Source organism: Copadichromis virginalis, linkage group LG9, assembly GCF_057382275.1.
Source record: "Copadichromis virginalis isolate Kocher_CV1m ecotype Utaka linkage group LG9, C_Virginalis_male_GT1.1, whole genome shotgun sequence".
Lineage (NCBI taxonomy): Eukaryota > Metazoa > Chordata > Actinopteri > Cichliformes > Cichlidae > Copadichromis > Copadichromis virginalis.
The window spans coordinates 3,010,194-3,032,910 of record NC_140626.1 but is presented as its reverse complement, the minus strand read 5'-3'; the positions used below and the strand labels follow the sequence as shown (position 1 = coordinate 3,032,910).

Here is a 22,717-nt window from a genome sequence, read left to right as displayed (position 1 = left end):
ATAATCGTGTTTAACCATTACAACATTTAAAACTACTGACAGGTTGGTTGCACAGTTCTGATCTTCTTACTCCCAGAGATGAATATAAAGGTCAGTGATCGATCATGTCCACACCTCAAAATCCAAAAATTTTTACTACTCAAATTACATTTGATTATATCCTTGATTAACAATAAAGAATAAAGTTACTATTAGCAAAAGCACACACAGACAAGAGTGCTTTAACACTTTATAAATCACATATAACACTCGATGGTGAGTCTTATATGATCCACGAGTGTTTGTTGCCTCCATCATGATGGTGTTTTTCTCCTGCTCTGCATCAGGTTTTTAAAGATGACAGATATTTAGTTTGGCTCGTTCAAAGTGGAGATGAGCTCTTTTGTCCAGGAGCGTCTGAGAAAAATAACAATCTTGGCTGATTACAGTTATTTTTTAAAGCCACTACATAATCATAACAATTACACGACTCCCCCCTTACTGAACGGTGTTGCTGATAAGTCTCCGTTTTCTCCTTTTGTTAGCTGTTGAATTTTAAAGTTTAGCTGAACAGTTCTGTAAAACAAAAATGCATTCATGTGTTATATGTCATTTTTTATTCATCATATAATTATAAACAGATAAAACACTGACACACCTGTGCTGTTACATGTTGCTACAGCAGACTCCTGTGAAGAAGGCGCCTCCTGTGACTCATAAAGCCAGTGATTTGCACTCTTTCACTAAAGTTCTGAATCTTTCTTTCAGCAGCGCCAACAGGAAGTGACCTGCCATATGTGCCACAGAGAGCATCTGCATCCCTCCAGATGGAGACTCTGCATCATGCACCTTCTTCTCATTCACTTCTATTCATCTCCTCATTTCCCTGAGCACTCATATGACGTCCATGGCCCCTCCCTGCGCATAATCCCGTCTCTCCGTTCTCTCCAGCTGATCCTTTCTCTGCTGCTAAACACACGTCCGGGTTTACGCACACATATGGTTTACACACACACACACCCACACACACACGCACACACATACGCACACCCACACACACACACACACACGTGGATCACGTCAAGCTTTTAGCCAAGCCTTCTCAGCTCTTACGCGCAGACACACCCTCACACACGTCGCTCGCCCCCACACCTCCCCTTCTGTCTCAGTCAGTGTGCAGCGGCAGCAGCGGAGGGTGGAGGACGTGCTGAACGCAGTCACGGAGGCTTCTGGCGCACAGCCGAGCCGTCATGAGCCGCTCAGCGGAAGTGGACGCCGCTGCGGAGGAGGAGGGGGCTGAATAGAAGAGAGAGAGAGACTGTGTTCTAATTAAATGTCTCACGCTCTCCGTGTGCATCATGCTGTATTTCCAGCTGGTGATCATGGCCGGGACCGTCATGTTGGCCTACTACTTCGAATACACCGACACCTTCACCGTGCACGTGCAGGGCTTCTTCTGCTACGACACCACGTACACCAAACCGTACCTGGGGCCGGAGGACAGCAGCGCCGTCCCACCCGTGCTGCTGTACGCCGCGGTGGCCGGGCTGCCCACGCTGCTGGTGAGTGCACACCTGACCTGGCCGCATCAAGCCTCACTGACACTGATTGTGCTGTCACACTGTCGACGGCTGGCTGCTGCTGTGCTGCTGTAGCTGTACGCTGGAGTCATGCAGTGCAGGATGAAATGCATCAGTGCCGTTTGTTTCTCTGTGGCTGGAGCAGAATAAGAGCCTTTAGAAAGTCACTCTAGCTTATGGGACTTTCAAGATAATCAAGGATTATTAGAATATACACTAATGAGATCTGCCCACTAACGCACACTGATCAGTCTGATTCAGTATTCGTAGTATTCACAGAACGAGATGTAACAAGTTTTTGGTGTTTTCAGCTTCCATGTAGCATGCACCGTCTACAGCTTCATCTTTAGTGCAAATTATAACACAAAATGTGAAAGAAGCGGTTCCCCAAATCATAAAATGCAGCATTTGAGTCATTGTTTTCCATCACTCCAGACTGAAGATTCTTTCATGTTTATTACATCTCATCATAGAATGAATGACCATCGGGCCACCTTTTCTCAGCGTGGGTATTTTATTTATTTACAAATTTAAATGGTGTTATTAATTAGAAGAAAGAAAGCAAACAAAACATTGAACATCATGAAGGTTAGAAATGTTATAACACTCACACCAAGGACAAACGCTCAGTGTTGTGTGTGGACCCGACTTTGATGTTTATGGTGCCGATTTTTTTATCTTATCGTTGCTACTTTTGACTGTTTCAGCCACGTCTGCTGGGATGTCTGAAATAAGCAAAAGCTAAAGCGTAATAAAGAAGCTGAAGTGAGAAATCCCTGTGGAGTCAACAGACTCAAATATAGCAGTTGCTGCAGTTCCTCTCTACCCGCATCACAACCATCAGTGTGATGAACTCTTATCAGCTTATAGCGTTATGCTAGCGTACCTCTTTGGCTGCTGCATGCTCAGCTAGATTGACACTGTAACTCTGTAGTGTACTGACCGCTGATGCTGGAACTGAGGTTGGTAAAAAAAAAGACAAACAAGCTCACCCTGTGAATAACATAGTAAATATAAATAGTTATTTGTTATCTTATGTGCAGAACTTTGTGATTCTGTGTAGAAAGGTGCTATATAAATGAAATTGCATTTATTATTATTTATTTATAGTTTACACAGTCATTTTATCTGTCTTTGAATTACAGACTGGTGTAGCTTTAAGACTAATCTGCTTGATGTTCACTGAGATACAGTATATAACAACATCATAGATGATTATCCCTGTCAGAACTCAGTCAGAAAGTTAAAAGGTGACAATTTTGCGGGTTTATTAAACCTGGGAATCATCTGGGAGAGAAGGAGATGATACATACTTCACTCTTTGATGCTCTCACGTCTCAGATGCAGCTCCTGCAGCTTCCTGTTTGATCTTAACCTTTCCTTAGTATCTGACTCACAGTACACTCTACCGTGCTTCCTGGCTAATGTCCAACGGCTCTCTCATCAGCTTTTCCAATTACAAGCCGACTGTGCACTGAAGTTCAAATGCAAGCCTGAGCAGTGCAGTGCAGCTTGAATGTTAAGTGCAGTTATTACTGCTGCAGTCGCTGACAGTGCAGGCTGAGCTTACATAGCTCGATACACGCAGGACTGTCTGCAAGCCCCGAACTCTGCTTCAGCTGCTAGCCTACACACACACACACACGCACACACGCACGCGCACACACACACACACACACACACACACACACACACACGCACACACAGACACACACACACACACACGCACACACAGACACACACACACACACGCACACACGCACACACACACACACACACAGACGCACACACACACACACACACACACACACACACACACACAGACACACACACACGCACACACAGACACACACACACACACACACACACACACACACACACAGACACACACACACACACACACGCACACACACACACACACACAGACGCACACACACACACACACACACACACACAGACACACACACACGCACACACAGACGCACACACACACACACACACACACACACACACACACAGACACACACACACGCACACACAGACACACACACACACACGCACACACGCACACACACACACACACACAGACGCACACACACACACACACACACACACACACAGACACACACACACACACACACACACACAAAATGTTTAAAAGGAGTCTGTGATTTTCTGCTATAAAATGTGTGTGTATACAGTGGGGCAAAAAAGTATTTAGTCAGCCACCGATTGTGCAAGTTCCCCCACCTAAAATGATGACAGAGGTCAGTAATTTGCACCAGAGGTACACTTCAACTGTGAGAGACAGAATGTGAAAAAAAAATCCATGAATCCACATGGTAGGATTTGTAAAGAATTTATTCGTAAATCAGGGTGGAAAATAAGTATTTGGTCAATAACAAAAATACAACTCAATACTTTGTAACATAACCTTTGTTGGCAATAACAGAGGTCAAACGTTTACTATAGGTCTTTACCAGGTTTGCACACACAGTAGCTGGTATTTTGGCCCATTCCTCCATGCAGATCTTCTCGAGAGCAGTGATGTTTTGGGGCTGTCGCCGAGCAACACGGACTTTCAACTCCCGCCACAGATTTTCTATGGGGTTGAGGTCTGGAGACTGGCTAGGCCACTCCAGGACTTTCAAATGCTTCTTACGGAGCCACTCCTTTGTTGCCCGGGCGGTGTGTTTTGGATCATTGTCATGTTGGAAGACCCAGCCTCGTTTCATCTTCAAAGTTCTCACTGATGGAAGGAGGTTTTGGCTCAAAATCTCACGATACATGGCCCCATTCATTCTGTCCTTAACACGGATCAGTCGTCCTGTCCCCTTGGCAGAAAAACAGCCCCATAGCATGATGTTTCCACCCCCATGCTTCACAGTAGGTATGGTGTTCTTGGGATGCAACTCAGTATTCTTCTTCCTCCAAACACGACGAGTTGAGTTTATACCAAAAAGTTCTACTTTGGTTTCATCTGACCACATGACATTCTCCCAATCCTCTGCTGTATCATCCATGTGCTCTCTGGCAAACTTCAGACGGGCCTGGACATGCACTGGCTTCAGCAGCGGAACACGTCTGGCACTGCGGGATTTGATTCCCTGCCGTTGTAGTGTGTTACTGATGGTGACCTTTGTTACTTTGGTCCCAGCTCTCTGCAGGTCATTCACCAGGTCCCCCCGTGTGGTTCTGGGATCTTTGCTCACCGTTCTCATGATCATTTTGACCCCACGGGATGAGATCTTGCGTGGAGCCCCAGATCGAGGGAGATTATCAGTGGTCTTGTATGTCTTCCATTTTCTGATGATTGCTCCCACAGTTGATTTTTTCACACCAAGCTGCTTGCCTATTGTAGATTCACTCTTCCCAGTCTGGTGCAGGTCTACAATACTTTTCCTGGTGTCCTTCGAAAGGTCTTTGGTCTTGGCCATGGCGGGGTTTGGAGTCTGACTGTTTGAGGCTGTGGACAGGTGTCTTTTATACAGATGATGAGTTCAAACAGGTGCCATTCATACAGGTAACGAGTGGGGGACAGAAAAGCTTCTTACAGAAGACGTTACAGGTCTGTGAGAGCCAGAGATTTTCCTTGTTTGAGGTGACCAAATACTTATTTTCCACCCTAATTTACGAATAAATTCTTTACAAATCCTACCATGTGGATTCATGGATTTTTTTTTCACATTCTGTCTCTCACAGTTGAAGTGTACCTCTGGTGCAAATTACTGACCTCTGTCATCATTTTAAGTGGGAGAACTTGCACAATCGGTGGCTGACTAAATACTTTTTTGCCCCACTGTATGGATAGGGATTTGTCCTGGTGTGTGGGACTCTAGCATCAGGTTTAAAAAAACACCCAGCACGCCCCTGTGGGCGGTTTATCCTTCAAGCTCGGGTCCTCTACCAGAGGCCTGGGAGCTTGAGGGTCCTGCGCAGTATCTTAGCTGTTCCCAGGACTGCGCTCTTCTGGACAGAGATCTCCGATGTTATTCCCGGGATCTGCTGGAGCCACTCGCCTAGCTTGGGAGTCACCACACCTAGTGCTCCGATTACCACGGGGACCACCGTTACCTTCACCCTCCACATCCTCTCGAGCTCTTCTCTGAGCCCTTGGTATTTCTCCAGCTTCTCGTGTTCCTTCTTCCTGATATTGCTGTCATTCGGAACCGCTACATCGATCACTACTGCCGTCTTCTTCTGTTTGTCTACCACCACTATGTCCGGTTGGTTAGCCACCACCATTTTGTCCGTCTGTATCTGGAAGTCCCACAGGATCTTAGCTCGGTCATTCTCCACCACCCTTGGCCACTTGCCGGCCACTTGGTTATGGCGTTCCATGTATGCCTTGCCTGCTAGCATCTTGCACCCTGCTGTTATGTGCTGGATTGTCTCTGGGGCATCTTTACACAGCCTGCACCTGGGGTCTTGCCTGGTGTGATAGACCCCAGCCTCTATGGATCTTGTGCTCAGAGCTTGTTCTTGTGCTGCCATGATTAGTGCCTCCATGCTGTCTTTCAGTCCAGCTTTGTCCAGCCACTGGTAGGATTTCTGGATATCAGCCACCTCCTCTATCTGCCGGTGGTACATACCGTGCAGGGGCCTGTCCTTCCATGATGGTTCCTCGTCTCCCTCCTCTTTCTTGGGTTTCTGCTGCCTGAGGTATTCACTGAGCACTCGGTCAGTTGGGGCCATCTTCCCAATGTATTCTTGGATGTTCGTTGTCTCATCCTGGACTGTGGTGCTGACACTCACCAGTCCCCGGCCCCCTTCCTTCCGCTTAGCGTACAGCCTCAGGGTGCTGGACTTGGGGTGAAACCCTCCATGCATGGTAAGGAGCTTTCTTGTCTTTATGTCAGTGGCTTCTATCTTCTCCTTTGGCCAGCCTATTACCCCAGCAGGGTACCTGATCACGGGCAGGGCGTACGTGTTGATGGCCCGGATCTTGTTCTTACCATTCAGCTGACTCCTCAGGACTTGCCTGACCCTCTGCAGGTACTTGGTGGTTGCAGCTTTTCTAGCGGCCTCTTCATGGTTCCCATTTGCCTGTGGGATCCCCAAGTACTTGTAACTGTCCTCTATGTCTGCAATGTTGCCTTCTGGTAGTTCAATCCCCTCAGTTCTGACTACCTTCCCTCTCTTTGTTACCATCCGGCTACACTTCTCCAGTCCGAACGACATTCCAATGTCATTGCTGTATAGCCTGGTAGTGTGGATCAGTGAATCGATGTCTCATTCACTCTTGGCATACAGCTTGATGTCATCCATGTACAGGAGGTGGCTGACAACTGCTCCGTTCCGTAGTCGGTATCCGTAGCCAGTCTTGTTAATGATCTCACTGAGGGGGTTCAGGCCTATGCAGAACAGCAGTGGGGACAGAGCATCTCCTTGGTAGATCGCGCACTTGATGGTGACTTGTGCTATGGGCTTGGAGTTGGCCTCTAGTGTTGTACGGCACATCCCCATTGAGTTCCTGATGAAGGCTCTTAGGGTCCCATTGATCTTGTACAATTCTAGGCATTCCAGTATCCAGCTGTGGGGCATTGAGTCATAGGCCTTCTTGTAATCAATCCAGGCAGTGCACAGGTTGGTCAGTCTGGTCTTGCAGTCTCGGCTGATTGTTCTGTCTACCAGTAGCTGGTGTTTTGCGCCTCTGGTATTCTTGCCAATTCCTTTCTGTGTCCCGCTCATGTATTGACCCATGTGCCTGTTCATCTTAGCCGATATGATGCCTGACAGGAGCTTCCATGTAGTACTGAGGCAGGTTATTGGTCGGTAGTTGGAGGGGACCGGTCCCTTCTTGGGGTCCTTGGGGATCAGGACCGTCCGGCCTTCAGTTAGCCATTCCGGGTGTCTCTCGTTAACTAGCAGCTGGTTCATTTGTGCTGCCAGACGCTCGTGGAGTGCAGTCAGCTTCTTCAGCCAGTAGGCGTGAACCATGTCGGGCCCTGGTGCTGTCCAACTCTTCATACTGGAGACCCTTTCTTGGATATCTGCCACTGTGATGGTTACTGGACCCTGTTCAGGGAGGTCGCTGTGGTCTGCCCTCAGATCCTCTAGCCACTGAGCATTGCCGTTATGGGTTGCATCCTTCTCCCATATGCTCTTCCAGTTCGATTCCTGCCTGGGGCGTCTGTATCCAGTAAGGGTCCTAAGACATGAGCGAGACAGATAAATATGAAGGCATGCCGGCTCGGACGTCGCCCGGATCAACAAGGTCCGCGTCAGGTGTTGAGGAACCAGGGCACCCTGACGAAAAGTGGGCTACTGGAACAAGAAGGCATCGGTGGGCAAGAGACGAAAACAGGGCGTTGTTGGAATGCTACTACGCAAGTAACCCCGGCGGAAGGGGCTACATGAATAGGATGAGGGACCTATGGATTCTTCGATACCCAACATCCACAATGACGGCGAAACAACTAGTAGCTCAGTGTTCCAACATTCGAAAGAAGGGACTGCTCTCACAGCTAGAGATTGACGAGGTACAACACAAATATATATAGCTGGTGTTTTACTTCTCTGGTATTCCTACCAATCCCTTTCTGTGCCCCACTCATGTATTGACTCATGTGCCTGTTCATCTTAGCTGCTATGATGCCTGACAGGAGCTTCCAAGTGGTGCTGAGGCAGGTTATTGGTCGGTAGTAGGTAATTGGAGGGGACGGGTCCCTTCTACGGGTCCTTGAGGATCAGGACTGTCCGGCCTTCAGTTAGCCATTCTGGGTGTCTCTCGTCAAGTAGCAGCTGGTTCATTTGTGCTGCCAGTTGCCCTTGGAGGTGGCCAAAGCTGTGAGTTTTTGTTTGACAGTTTCCAAGGCTTCAGGTATGGACAGGTTCCTGTACTTCTTAGGCACCGTCTTTGTTGCACCTTTCTGCAGCTCCGATGGTTGTCTAGACTCCTTCCTGCTGCCTTGATCTTAGCCTCTAGTCTCCTTCTCCATGGAGGATACTCCTCTTCGTGGCTGTTTGTTCATCTTGTAGCCAAGCATCTCACTGACCACGGCTGCCGTAGGGTAGATCAGCTGATTAGTCTCAGTAATGGTCGCAGTAGGTATTGTCTGTAGTGTTTCATTCACATCCTCTACTAGATCTTCAGAGGGTACTTCATGTAATCTTGGTAATGGAGGGTGCAGGTTTCAAGCTTCATCATGATTCTGTTTTTCAGGTCAGTTTTTCTCATACTCAACGACCCTTCTTCCATCGCACTTGGGGCTTGGTACCCAATCTCAGGTGGGGGTGATGATATCTCCCCCTAACCTGTCGTCCTGGCTCCCCCTTGCTGTAGCATTTGTGTTGCAACTCGCCAGTCTCTAGCTGTGAGAGCAGTTCCTTCTTCTGAATGTCTGGATGGAGGTATCAAAGACTCCATAGGTCCCACATCCTATTCATGTAACCCCTTCCCCTGGGGTTACTTGTGAGTAGCATTCCAACAACGCCCTGTTTTCATCTCTTGCCCACTTATGCATCTCCATCTTGTTCCAGTAGCCCACTTCTCATTCTTCTTAACACTGGGACCAGGCATGTGTTCTCTCTCTGGAGGTGCAGGCTCAGGTTGTATAGGCGTAGGAGTGCTCCACACAGCTGGCTAGCACAGGCCGTCGTCGGGTCCTGCTGCTTTCCCCTCTCTGAGCCTGTCTAGCTCTCTTCTCATTTACGTGGATGTAATGTGCAGGCCAGTCTGGGTGATGGAGATGAAAAAGAAAAGGAAAAAAAAGCAACAGAAACATCAAAGACACTAAAGAACGTTACAAAGACAGAGAACTGCTACAGCAGGCTGCCACTAGAAGGAGCCATCTGTAAACCATCTTTATTTATTTATGAATTTCATTCTGTTTGGTGTCTCTAACAAGAAAAAATCTTTTCAGAAACGTATTGCATAAGTGTAGTTTTCACTCAGAGGAAGGAAACCGGTAATGTTTTTCTATATGAAGGCATTCAACTAATTGATTTTCCTCTACTTGATGCAGATAAATACTATTAATGGGTTCACAGTACATAAGGACAAGCAGATTTGTGTAATGTTAAACTTGTGTGGATGAAGATGCTTCCTCTCAAAATGCACCAGAGGAAAAACAGTCAAACAGACTGGAACCTGTTGATTGTGTCAGGCATCAGAAGAAAAAAAGAAAAGCCTCTTTGACAGATCACATGGTATTTGCAACAGCTCAGGTTGTTTATTATGACATTTCCTTTTGTGTTACTTCTCCAGAAGAGAGTAACACAAAAGGAATTTCTGGCCAGGGGAACAGAAAGAAGACAAGGCAAGGCAAGTTTATTTGTATAGCACAATTCAACAACAAGGTGATTCAAAGTGCTTTACAGAGACATTAGAAATAAAAACAAATAAAAAGCATGATTTAAAATTGATTAAAACAAGCAAACAAACAAACTAATTAACAAACAAACAAAACAGTATATAAAATCAAAACAGATAAAATCAGAACAATAGATAAAATCAGTAGTTAAATGTAAGTTTTGAAATTTAAGCTTAAAAGTGTGGATTTGGTGCTTTATTCAAATGCAGCTGAGAATAGGTGAGTCTTCAACCTGGGTTTAAATAAACTTAGTGTTTCAGCTGATCTGAGGCTTTCTGGGAGTTTGTTCCAGATATAAGTAGCATAAAAGCTGAATGCAGCTTCTCCGTGTCTGGTTCTGACTCTGGGAACTGATAAAAGACTGGATCCAGATGACCTGAGGGATCTGGAAGGTTCATACTGGGTCAGGAGGTCACTGATGTATTTTGGTCCTAAACCATTCAGAGCTTTATAGACCAGCATCAGAACTTTAAAGTCTATCCTCTGATGGACAGGCAGCCAGTGTAAAGACCTCAGAGCTGGACTGATGTGGTCCACTTTTTTGGTCTTAGTGAGGACTCGAGCAGCAGAGTTCTGAATGAGCTGTAGTTGTCTGACTGATTTTTTAGGTAGACCTGTAAAGATGCTGTTACAGTAATCAAGCCTACTAAAGATGAATGCATGGACTAGTTTTTCCAGGTCCTGTTGAGACATCAGATCTTTTATCCTTGAAATATTCTTGAGGTGATAGTAAGCTGACTTTGTTATTGTCTTAATGTGTTTTTCTAAGTTTAGGTCTGCATCCATCACTACACCCAAATTTCTCGCCTGGTTTGTGGTTTTTAGATGTATAGATTGAAGTTCTCTGGTGACCTGTAATCGTTTTTCTTTGGCGCCAAAGACTATTACCTCAGTTTGTTTTTGTTTAGCTGGAGAAAATTGTGGCACAGCCAGTCATTAATTTTCTTCAATGCATTTACCAAGAGCCTGTACAGGGCCTCGGTCTCCTGGTGACATTGTGATATATATTTGTGTGTCATCTGCATAGCTATGATAGTTTATTTTGTTGTTCTTTATAATCTGTGCCAGTGGGAGCATGTAGATGTTAAACAGAGGGGGTCCCAAGATGGAACCTTGGGGAACTCCACATGTGATACTTGTCTGCTCAGATGTGAAGTTACCTATTGTTTTCTAAGTATGTTTTGAACCAGTTTAGTACAGTTCCTGAAAGACCTGCCCAGTTCTCCAGTCGTTTGAGTAATATGTTGTGGTCAACTGTATCAAATGCTGCACTGAGATCCAGTAAAACTAAGACTGACATTTTTCCACTGTCTGTATTCAGACATATGTCATTAAACACTTTGGTCAGAGCAGTTTCAGTGCTGTGGTTCTGACTGGAAGACATCATAGCAGTTATTCTGTGTTAAGAAGTAACTGACCTGTTGAGAAACTGCTTTTTCAATGATCTTACTTAAAAATGGGAGATTTGAGATCGGCCTGTAGTTGTTCATTTGTGTCTTGTCAAGATTGTCCTTTTTCAGTATAGGTTTTATTACAGCAGTTTTTAGTGGTTCTGGAAACACACCTGACATTAAAGAAAAGTTGACGATCTGTAACAGGTCTGACTCTAAAGTCTTTGAGACCTTTTTGAAAGAACTTGTTGGCAGGACATCTAAACAGCAGGAGGAGGAGTTCAGTTGACCTAAGATGTCCTCCAGGTCTTTGCTGTTAATAGGATGAAACTGTTTCATGGTGTTTGAACAGTTTTTTGGTGGACACAGTACATATTCTGAATCTGCTGTTGATGTACCAATTGCTTGTCTAATTTTTTGGATTGGACAAGGACAGCAGATGATGTTACAATAAATGTTACATTTTGCAAAGCTACCAGTTTGGAAATAACATGCTTATTTGTATAATTCTGGTTCAAATCAGATGAGATTTAGTGGTTTGCAGTAGACTGGTGAGTATATACACGTGATGCTTTTCTGTACTCCCTGATCCATCATGCACACACTTGGATATGCACCCCTCTTTAAAAACACAGCATAAAAAAGATGGGCGTCACTACCATTACTTCATGAAGTGATTTCAGGATTTTGAAGCCTCTGCAGCTTCAGCTGGCACCATCCAGATTCCAGAAACATTATCCTTCCCGCAGCCCCTAGATTGCAGCAATGCAAAGAATGGATGCAAACAGGCCAAACACAGTAATTAAGTAATGTACTGTATTACTTTTAATAAAAGTGTTCTGTGTAATATGTGTAATAGATTACTTTTTTTGAATAATGACCCAACACTGATCACAACAAAGAGAGGAAATCCCTCCAACGTGTATAAACATGTAGTTAATTTGCACAAATGTAATGTCTTAGTGATGCTGGTAGCTCTCAGACTGGAGCTAGTTAGAACACAATGAGAATCAATAAGAGAATTGATAAGGAATCGAATAATGGAATCGGAATCACTAAATTCTCAGCTACTATGTAAAGTGAAACGATAACCTGACAGCTGATCTATTGATCTGTCTTTGCTAAGAAGAGTAGGAAATAATAAACAAAACAAGATGTTTGAGCTTGTCAAAAAGAGGAGAGACAGAGAAGCAAGAAACGTGAGAGATCAGAAATGACAGCATGAAAAGCACAGACAGCGGCTGCAGTCGTTGTTTTTAACACTTGGTTTCACTTCAGTTCTCTTCACTTGTACTAAAGCAGAATGGCCATCCCTGGACTGGAGCACACAATGAACGCACCAGCAGTGCTGGACCATACACCCCACCTAACACGATATCCAGTGTTGTCTTTAATCTTTGTGATTCAATAAACTGAAAGGGTGACTTTGACCCATCTAAGGCAGCAAGAGGTGGCGATCTCCTCCAGGTGGGGCAGGGGGCAGCTAATTGTTTTGTTTTTTTTGGCTAGCTGAACTTCCTGCAAGGCTATGATGCAGTATGTGAGTACACTCTCAATGGTTATTCTGTAGAACGCCACCAGTAGCCTCTGCTTCAGGACCCTCAGAAAGTGTGAGGGGGGAGTGAGTTGGGGGGGCAAGTTTTTTTTTTGTTTTTTTTTTGGCCTGTCCCGTTTGGCTCTTTTGCCATCAGAATTGTTGTCTAAAGGCAAAGAAAGATGCCCAACGGATTTACTTTACCAAACTGACCATCCCAGCCTTGCCGTAATGGTCCATTTGATTCACCTTTTATTGTTTATTTTATTTTCACTTACTGAATACGGGACAGACTTGACTGGGGGAAAGAAGGGGAGAAAGAAAGAGGGAAAGAGAAACAGCTGAGAAGAGGGACGGGGGAGAAGGGCAAAAGACAAAAACCAACAGAACGGGCAGAGAAAAAAAATGCATATATCAATCACCTGGGTCACCTGCTGAGAAAGAAAAAAGAAAGCAAGCAGAAGAGAACAAGAGTAATAGAATAAACAACATCACAATGATATATGGGAATATGACAGTAAATACTAAATGTTAAACATTATTGTGCAGCACATAAGATCAACAGAACACAGTGTGCTTTGAGGTAGGAGCCAAAAAGGGTGTAGTTTGTGGGTGTGATCACCCGTGTGTACACCTGTGAGCATGGACGTGCTTGTTTTTTGTTTTTTAAAAGGTTCCTTCATGTAATAATCTGCTAGAGGGTGTGGGGGGGCCACAGCCCCGTCCTCCAGGGCGTGAAGCAGGTGTGGAGGAGATCAAAACTCCAGACATCCAGAGGCCCCCAGAACACAAGAGACCAAGGAAGACCAACAGAGGGGCAGCTGCGCCACTGTCCTGGAAAGAGCTGAGGAGAGTCCCGGATGAGGGCTCACTCAGCAGCCGCGGAGCAGAAGCCAGGGGGAGTTGCAGTGACGCGCCCGTGAGCTCCGCCGGCAGCCAGCTGTGCCTGAGTGACCGAGCCCCAGGCCGAGAGGCCGGGGGCACCCCACCTCCGAAGTGGCCCGAGCGAGCCCCAGGCTCCAGGCCCCGATAAGCGGCCGCCAAGGAGTGAGCCGGTGTGTACCTGGACGCCCATCCCCGGACACAAAGAACCACCAACGCACCGATGTCTGAGGGGGTCCGCCACTGGCAGGGGAAGTGGTGGTAGGGGGAGATAGGCCTCCAAACCTTGGAGGGCCTGAGATGTCCCCAGAGAGGTGGCGCCTGACACCCAACCTGACATATAGACACAGACATACAGGCACACACAGATACAAACATCCATTCCCACCCTCATGCTCTCATATGCACTTACTCCACACTCAACCAACGTGGAGACAGACATAAAGAGACGTTGTACACACGATCACACTCCCCAAGCGTACTCTACAAACCGGGTCTAGGTGCCCCCGCCCCTGGAGGGGGGAACTGCACCCAGACCCAGGTGGTGTTTCCCTTTTCCCTGCGGTGGGGGGAGGCAGACCGCCCCGACTCCGCAGCAGCAGGAAGGCTCCACACTCCAGACCGCAGTCGGACGGCCAACTCCTCCTCCTAGTCCTAGCCCCCCTGCTCCAGCAGGTCGCAGAGAATGGGGGTGAGAGAAGACTCCAAACCTCCCTCCACCCGCTCATTGTAATGTTGATGCATGTGTGTTCTAAGGTGCATTTAAAACCCAGGAGGGCTTGGAGCTACCTGCCAGAGAGCAGCAGGTAAGCGCATGGTCCCTCCTGCTAGCCCTCAATGTCTACGTGTATTTAAAATTGAGAGGTGGGCAACGATGCCAGGGGTGGGGTGTACACCCTGATGGTACTTTGGACTCCGTGTATCGTGCCCACCCCCAAGATCCTATATGTATGTGTAATGAGAGTGTGAGTAATGTGAATGTCTAAGTTGTGGGATAAAATTGAGGCAGAGGCAGCCAGAAGGGGACAGAGGGGGGGGGGGGGGGGGGTAGCCTCCTCTGCACCCTGGTGACATACCCCTACTCCAAGGCCCTGCATGTGTGGGTGGTTGTGGTGGAGCGGGAAGAGGGAGGCAGCTGGAGATGGGGAGGGAAGGAAGGGAGGGACAAGTGACCCCTCCCTGGGGCCAGCTCCCCCGCTGACCCCAGTAGGCACCCCCATACTCCGCGACCCGCCAGGGAAAGGGGGCCCAGGCCCATCCAGACCGGGCCCAGTGCAGCAGCGCCGCCCGGCCCCAGAGAGCCCGGGACAGTCCACCCAACCCCACCACAGAGAAAACTGCACCCACCCCACCATCCACTCATCTTCCAGACTACATAAGACAATAAACACCCAGGCTGAGATCTTCCTCCACCTCTCCTGTATCTCCCCCTCCTGCAGAGGGAGCTCCTGAGGAGAGGAAAGCTCCTGCAAGATGTGACAACCTCCCCCACCAGTTGAAGAGCCCCCCAGGTGGCTCGACGCACCGGCGGCACCCTGCTCCAGGGCTGGGCCCCCATGCACCCACCCGCCCACAACCCCGGCAACACACCAACCAGGACCCAAGCCCCCGAGGCCCGGTCCGGGTCCCAGCCCAGAGACGGAGCGCCCCCAGAACCTCACGCCCATCCCGGACCCACCCAGGGGCAGCCAGGCTACCAGGTCAGTAACCCACGTCCGTCAGCACAGACCCTCCCCTAGCCCCGCTGCACGCAGCCGCGAGGAAACAGTCACCTGAGAGCCAACAGAGCCCCTAACCGGACATGACCGCTACCCCGGGTTGAGCCCCCCAAGGAAGATGCCTCCGGGGAACCCCCCGACGCCCTAAGCCTGTCCCTACCCCCACACCAATCACAACAGTGAAGGCGGGACCAAACTATGACCCCCCCACCCCCACTAGGTGATGGAGCTTATCAAAGGAGCCCAGAGCAATTGATCTGATGTGGTGGCAGAGGCTGTATCAAGACTAATGTAATCTAATAGATAATTTCTATATTGGTTAGAATTAAGATTATTTTTATTTTTCCAGTTCATGAGGACTGTTTTCTTGGCTATGCATAGGGCAGTGAAAACCATATGGGCGATATTCTTTTCTGAAGTGACATTATCTAAGCTGCCCAACAAACACACTAAGGGGGAAGTTGGAATGTTACATTTCAGACACTTTGATAAGTCTTCACATATCTCGCGCCAAAACTTCTGAACTGGTGGACAGAACCAAAGAGCGTGGATATAATTGTCCGGTGAATTGGTTTGGCAGTGTGAGCAGTTGTTGGTAGACGTAAAGCCCATCTTGAACATCCGATGACCTGTATAGTGCACTCTATGTAATATTTTGTATTGAATTAATTGAAGACTGGGATTTCTAATTAGATGAAAGGTTTTTAAGCAAATCTGAGACCAGAAGTTTAGGTCTAAGTTAACTGATAAATCCGCTTCCCATTTTGCAATAGGAAGTGATATTGATTCATCTGTTTTAGAAAGCATTCTGTATATTTTGGATAGTAATTTGGGGGATTTTAAGAGTAAGAAATTGAACCACACTTGGTGGTGTTTGTAGTTCAACTTGACCCGGTTTAAATTTCTTTTTTACTATGGATTTAATTTGTTGATATTCTAAAAATCTTTTCTTGTTGATCCCATATTGTGTAACTAGTCCGTCAAATGAAATAAATTCTGTTCCTTCTAGTATATGTTCTAAATATTTGATTCCTTTATCACTCCAATCTGAAAAGTTTATCATATTATTGTTTTGTAATATGTCAGGGTTGTTCCAGATAGGTGTACGTTTGCATGGGATTAATGAAGACGCCGTCAATTTTAGAAACTCCCACCATGCTGTCAGAGAAGAGCTGATGTTGATGCTTTTAAAGCATTCATGTCGTTGGATGTTTGAGCTGATAAATGGTAGGTCTGAGATCTCTAGATTATTGCAGAGTGCTTGTTCTACATCTAGCCAAGGTTCATCTAAGAGGGTGTGTTTTAGCCATCCTGAGATAAACTGAAGCCTGTTGGCTAAGAAGTAGTGCTGAAAGTTAGGCAGTTCTAGTCCTCCTTTATCCTTGGTCTTTTGTAGTGTTTTTAAGCTTATACGTGGGGGTTTATTTTTCCAAAGGAATTTGGACATACATGAATCTAGAGATCTGAACCAATCTTGTGGCGGTTTAGTTGGGATCATTGAGAATAAATCATTTATTTTTGGTAAGACCATCATTTTTATAGCGGCAACCCTTCCCATGAGTGATATGGGTAGACATTTCCATCTAGCCAGATCATCTTCTACCTTCTTTAAAAGTGGGATATGGTTTAATTTAGTTAGATCTGCAAGCTTGGGAGAAACATTAATACCTAAATATTTTATATTTCCCGATTGCAGTGGTGTAGAAGAGGAATTATGGAAGGAGCAATTAATCGGTAGGACTGTAGATTTTGACCAGTTAATTGAGTAATCTGATATTCTTGCAAAAGAGTTTATCAATTCAATCACCCCAGAGATATTGGTTTGTGAATTTTGGAGAAAGAGTAACACATCATCCGCATAAAGGCTGATTTTATGTTCCACGTTCTTGCATTTTATGCCCTTAATTACTGAATTCTGTCTAATTGCTGCTGCTAGTGGTTCAATAAAAATTGCAAATAGTGAAGGGGAGAGTGGGCATCCCTGCCTGGTGCCCCTCAAGAGACAGAAGCTGGAGGATGTCTGGTCATTTGTTCTAACACAAGCTGTTGGGGAATTATATAATATTTTTAACCAGTTTATGAAAGAGGATCCAAAACCAAATTTGTGTAAAGTTGCAAATAGAAATTTCCAGTTAACTCTGTCAAATGCTTTTTCTGCGTCTAAAGAGAATATTGTAGTTTCTAGGTTTTTACTGTATGAGTAGTCTATCAAATTAAGTAATCTACGTGTATTTGTTGATGAGTGCCTACCTTTTATGAAACCAGTTTGGTCAGGATGAATTAAGAGGGGGGTTATTTTCTCCAGTCTCTTTGAGAGAGCTTTGCAGATTATTTTAAGGTCTACATTTATAAGGGATATTGGACGATAGCTTGAGGGATATACAGGGTCTTTGCCTGGTTTTAGCAGGAGATTAATGTTTGCAGAATTCATATTTGATGGAAGTCTGCCCTTTTCTTTAATTTCCAACAACGTTCTGTAGAAAACTGGTGCTAGAATCGACCAGAATTCTTTGTAGAATTCTGCAGGAAAGCCATCTGGACCTGGAGCCTTATTATTGTGCATACTTATCAGGGCTTCCTGGAGTTCACCTGGTGTCAGTGGTGAATCCAGTGCCATTGCTTGAGTGTCCAATAATTTTGGAAGAGTTATGTTGTCCAAAAACTGATCAATTTCTTTTTTAGATGGGTTTATTTGTGGTGAATACAACGTTTTATAGAAATCCCTGAAAATGTTGTTTATTTGTATCGGTTCATATAATGTGTTCCCAGATGAATCTTGAACAGCACATATAGTTGTTTTTTCTTTATTTATTTTTAGCTGGTTTGCTAGAAATTGACCGGATTTATTACCATGTTCATAATTTTGTAGGCGTAGTCTTTGTACTAAGAATTTTGTTTTTTTATCAATTATCTCATTTAATTCTAGTTTTGTTTTGCGTATTTTGTTCAATGTTTCCTGATCTTGGTGGGACGCGTAGGCTTCTTCTAGTGATTTGATGTTTTTTTCTAATTCCTGAATATTTTTGTTTTCTTTTTTCTTTTTATGTGATGAGAAAGAAATTATTTTACCTCTCATCACAGCTTTCCCTGCTTCCCATAGAACAGAAGCTGATGTTTCGGGAGTGTCATTATAGTCCAAATATGAAGTCCACTCTTTTTTAAAATATTTAATAAAGTCTTCATCTTTAAGTAGTGATATATTAAATCTCCAGTTTTTTCTTGGCGTAGTATTATTCTTGTGCATTAGTGTTAAAGATACAGGAGCATGATCGCTGACAGCTATAGGGTGAATCTCAGTGTCTGAAATGTCGTTCAGCAGTGAGCTGCTGACCAAAAAATAATCCAGACGAGAGTAGGAGTGATGAACATGTGAGAAAAAAGTATATTCCTTACTGGTGGGGTGAAGGGAGCGCCATGCATCGCAAAGACCAAAGTCACTCATATACTGTTTGATTATATTTGTGGACTGCCAATTACGCTGAGTTCCCGCTGTATTGAGCCTATCCATGTCTTCATTTAGTCCAAGGTTGAGGTCGCCTCCAAGAACAAGTGTGCCATCTAAGTGTTCAGAGAGTGCACTGAAAAAACCGTGAAAGAATGAGGGATCATCAACATTTGGACCATATACACTTGCAATATATAGATTTTTATCACGTATAGATAGTTTAATGATTAAGAATCTGCCCTCTGGATCTATAACTGTATCGAGTACTGTGAAATTAATATTTTTATGTATTAAAATTGCTGCTCCCCTTTGTCTAGAATTATAACAAGCTGAGAACACATTAGGAAACTCAGGTGTTTTAAGTTCATTCGAACCTCTAAGAGGTCTGTGGGTCTCTTGTAATAGGACAACATCTGCCTGTAGTTTTTTGAGTTGGTTAAATATTTTTAACCTCTTTTCTCTGGAGCCAGCTCCATTTATATTCCATGTAATGAACCTCAGTGTACCCATAGATGTTTGTGTATAACTAGGGATGTATGCTGTGTGCGTCGCTTAGACAGGTGGAGAGAATACGTCACTTGTTCATAAATAAAGAGAAGGAGAGAGAGAAAAAATGTGTGGCGAGATGCTCCCTGAGTCTGACTTTGTGTATGCATAGTTACTAATATGAGTAGGCTTGGCTTAAGTGTGGTGCATGGTGCGTATGTGTCGAAATAAAGGATGTTTGTGGATGAGTGTCGAAGCAGGTGATCGAGGCAGTGAAAGGAATAAAGAAAGAAACCAAGGACAGGGGTGAGCAGCATAAAACCAAGAGGGGGAAAAGAGAGGAGGAAAAAAAAAAAAAAAACGAGAAGAAAAAAAAAACAGAAACAAAACGTAAACATTCCAATTAAATCACTGACGGAGAGTGACGGTGTTAATTCTGCTATGAAATCACACTTTAAGATGCGATTTGATACTGGTAAGTTAAACAGATGTTAATGCAAGTTAGTGTGAGTGGATAGGGAAATGGTGTAGCTGATTCTTATCTGGTGTGAGGTTAATACAGCCACGGAGTGATGTTGGGGTCGCGGTGGAGCTGTCCGTCCACGTACAGCCGGTCCACAGCGATGACAGCGCGGGAGCCCTTCTGGATGAAGCCGCGTCGGATTGGGAAGAGGACCCTGCGTCGTTCCAAGATCTCTTTGGGGAACTGGTCGTTCACGCTGAAGTCCGTTCCTTTTAATTCCCTGCCGCGGCTTTTCACATGTTGCTTTTGTTTGAAGTGGCCGAATTTGGCCACGATAGGACGTGGTCTCCCGGCCGTAGCCCGAATGGGGCCGAGGCGATGTACCCTATCGAAGACGATGTTCTTCACAGTGTCCTCCGGCAGCTTCAGGTGGGTTTTGATGAAGCTTTTTACCGTGGTCTCCGCGTCCTCTCCAGCGGCTTCTGGAATACCAGAAAATACCAGATTATCACGCATGCTACGAGCTTGTAGATCGATAACTGGGGGCAAGTTTTACACGCTGTGGTCTGTTTAAAAGAATTTCACTCGCTGGGCCCACGTCCTCATTTGAGGTTTGACAGCGTTTTAGTAGGTAAAGGTGATGCTTGGACATGAACTGAGCTGTGGTTTGGGGAAGGCCTCGAAGGGGACTGGCGGCGGCTCCCGGGCCTGGCAGATCATCTCCGAGGCAAGCTTTCCCAGATGAATGTGCCTGATCCCATCTGCCGGTGGATCACTGACTTCCTGACGGACAGGAAGCAGCATGTGAGGCTGGGAAAGAATGTCTCGGACTCCCGGACCATCAGCACCGGCTCCCCTCAGGGCTGTGTTCTTTCTCCTCTGCTCTTCTCCCTGTACACCAACTGCTGCACCTCCACCCACCAGTCTGTCAAGCTAATCAAGTTTGCAGATGACACCACCGTTATTGGGCTCATCTCGGACGGGGATGAGTCTGCCTACAGGAGGGAGGTTGAACGTCTGGTGTCCTGGTGCAGCCACAACAACCTGGTTCTGAATGCCCAGAAGACAGTGGAGATTATTGTGGACTTCAGGAAGCACACAGCCCCACTCCCCCCCATCATCCTGACTGACACCCCCATCACCTCTGTGGACTCATTCCGCTTCCTGGGTACCACCATCACCCAGGACCTGAAGTGGGAGCCCACCATCACCTCCGTCATCAAGAAAGCCCAGCAGAGGATGTACTTCCTGAGGCAGCTGAAGAAATTCAACCTGCCAACACGGACGATGATGCAATTCTACACCGCAATCATCGAGTCCATCCTCACCTCCTCCATCACCGTGTGGTACGCTGGAGCCACTATCAGGGACAAACAGAGACTGCAGCGTGTTGTGCGCTCTGCTGAGAAGGTGATTGGCTGCAGACTCCCATCTCTGCAGGACCTGTACACCTCCAGGACACTGGGGCGTGCAGCTCGGATCTCAGCTGACCCCTCTCACCCTGGACACAGTCTGTTTGACCTGCTCCCCTCAGGCAGGAGGCTCCGGTCCATTCGCACCAGAACCTCTCGCCATAAGAACAGTTTCTTCCCCTCTGCTGTTGAACACATGAACAATAAACGTACGACTGTTCCCACCACTAACACATGACCCTACGCTGTGTTCACTGCATCATTCCATGTTTGGCACTGATCACCACCTGCACTCATGTATATATCTTTCTACGTAGCACTTTTAATTCTTATTCTCATGTATATATCTCATGTATATCTCATGCATATATCTTTCTACGTAGCACTTTTAATTCTTATTCTTACTTTTATTTTTTCATGTCTATTTAAGCGCAATTTATGACAGTATGTTTGCACTGAAGCACCGCAGCAATTTCCTAATGTTGTAAACCTGCTCAACATTTGGCAATAAAACCCTTTCTGATTCTGATTCTGATTCTGATTCTGATCCCCATGTACTAAACAGAAATGAGGAAGTTAAAGAATTGAGAACAAGGAGGGAGGGAGGGTGGGGAATGTAAATGAGAATGTACAGCTTGCAGAACTGGGGGAACCTCTGTAGATGACAACCGGAAGGAGCGTGTTTGGAGGTGTGGTCCTGCTCCTGAAATTCCGATACATAATCTCCAAGTCTTTAATCCAGGTACAGGCTGAATGTGGGAGCTTCAGGTCCAGCACTCACTGCACTACGATGGCCGGCATACTGAATGCTTACCTGTAACCTATTTACCTGAGTGTTCCAGGAGGGTCAGCGTGGTATGAAGAGTGATGGCAATAGCATCCGCAGTGGAAGGGTCGATCCTGTATGGGGTTGAATTGTGCTGGGAGGCAGGCCTCTGTGTGCTTCTTACACCTTTTAATCCAGAAACGTAAGTGGACTATCTATTGAAGCAAGGATATTTCCAATATCTGTGACATATCCAGTGTTCTCAGTGTTAAAGGCAGATCTGTAGAGACTGTGACTTGGAAAGTAAAGTGATTTGTTAGTTGTTATTTTCAGTTGTCCCAGCACAGAGTGCTGGCATTCATCTCCATGAAGCCATCCCAGTGAGTTTGCATAGAGGTGTAAGGAACAAACAAGATGTTTTTCCAACACTGATGCTTGTCACAGATCTGGGTAACACTGCTATGTTTGGTGTTGTACAGTCTGGCTTTTAGACAGATTTGCTCTGATGCTCACTGGGCTTAGCCAGAAAGCCCCATGCTCTGCATATCAGCCCAGAGGTGGTGCAGCTGGTTTCATGCTGCACACAGACCCTCAGCCTCCTGTTAATATTACATATTAGACAGGTCGGAATAGTTATTAATAGTTTTTTTGTTTATGTTATTTTTTCTGGTAGTGGTGGTGGGCGGGGGTGTACCATGCCACACAACATGCCATTTACAGCCTACGGTAGTTTGCAACAGCCATTT

The 22,717-nt window shown here is 45.8% G+C and overlaps 1 protein-coding gene across 2 annotated transcripts in view; it reads left to right on the top strand.

Moving 5' to 3' along the window:
• The first annotated feature begins 647 nt into the window (after window positions 1–647).
• Window positions 648–22,717, top strand: part of plppr5b (phospholipid phosphatase related 5b) — a 132,830-nt gene continuing 110,760 nt past the window's right edge. The window contains exon 1 of one of the 2 annotated variants that reach the window (XM_085467430.1): window positions 648–1,541. In XM_085467430.1, the coding sequence (XP_085323556.1) occupies window positions 1,338–1,541 (204 nt within the window). In that variant the 5' untranslated portion in view covers window positions 648–1,337. The remainder of the gene's footprint in view (window positions 1,542–22,717) is intronic. The other variant, XM_085467429.1, reaches the window with a different exon arrangement.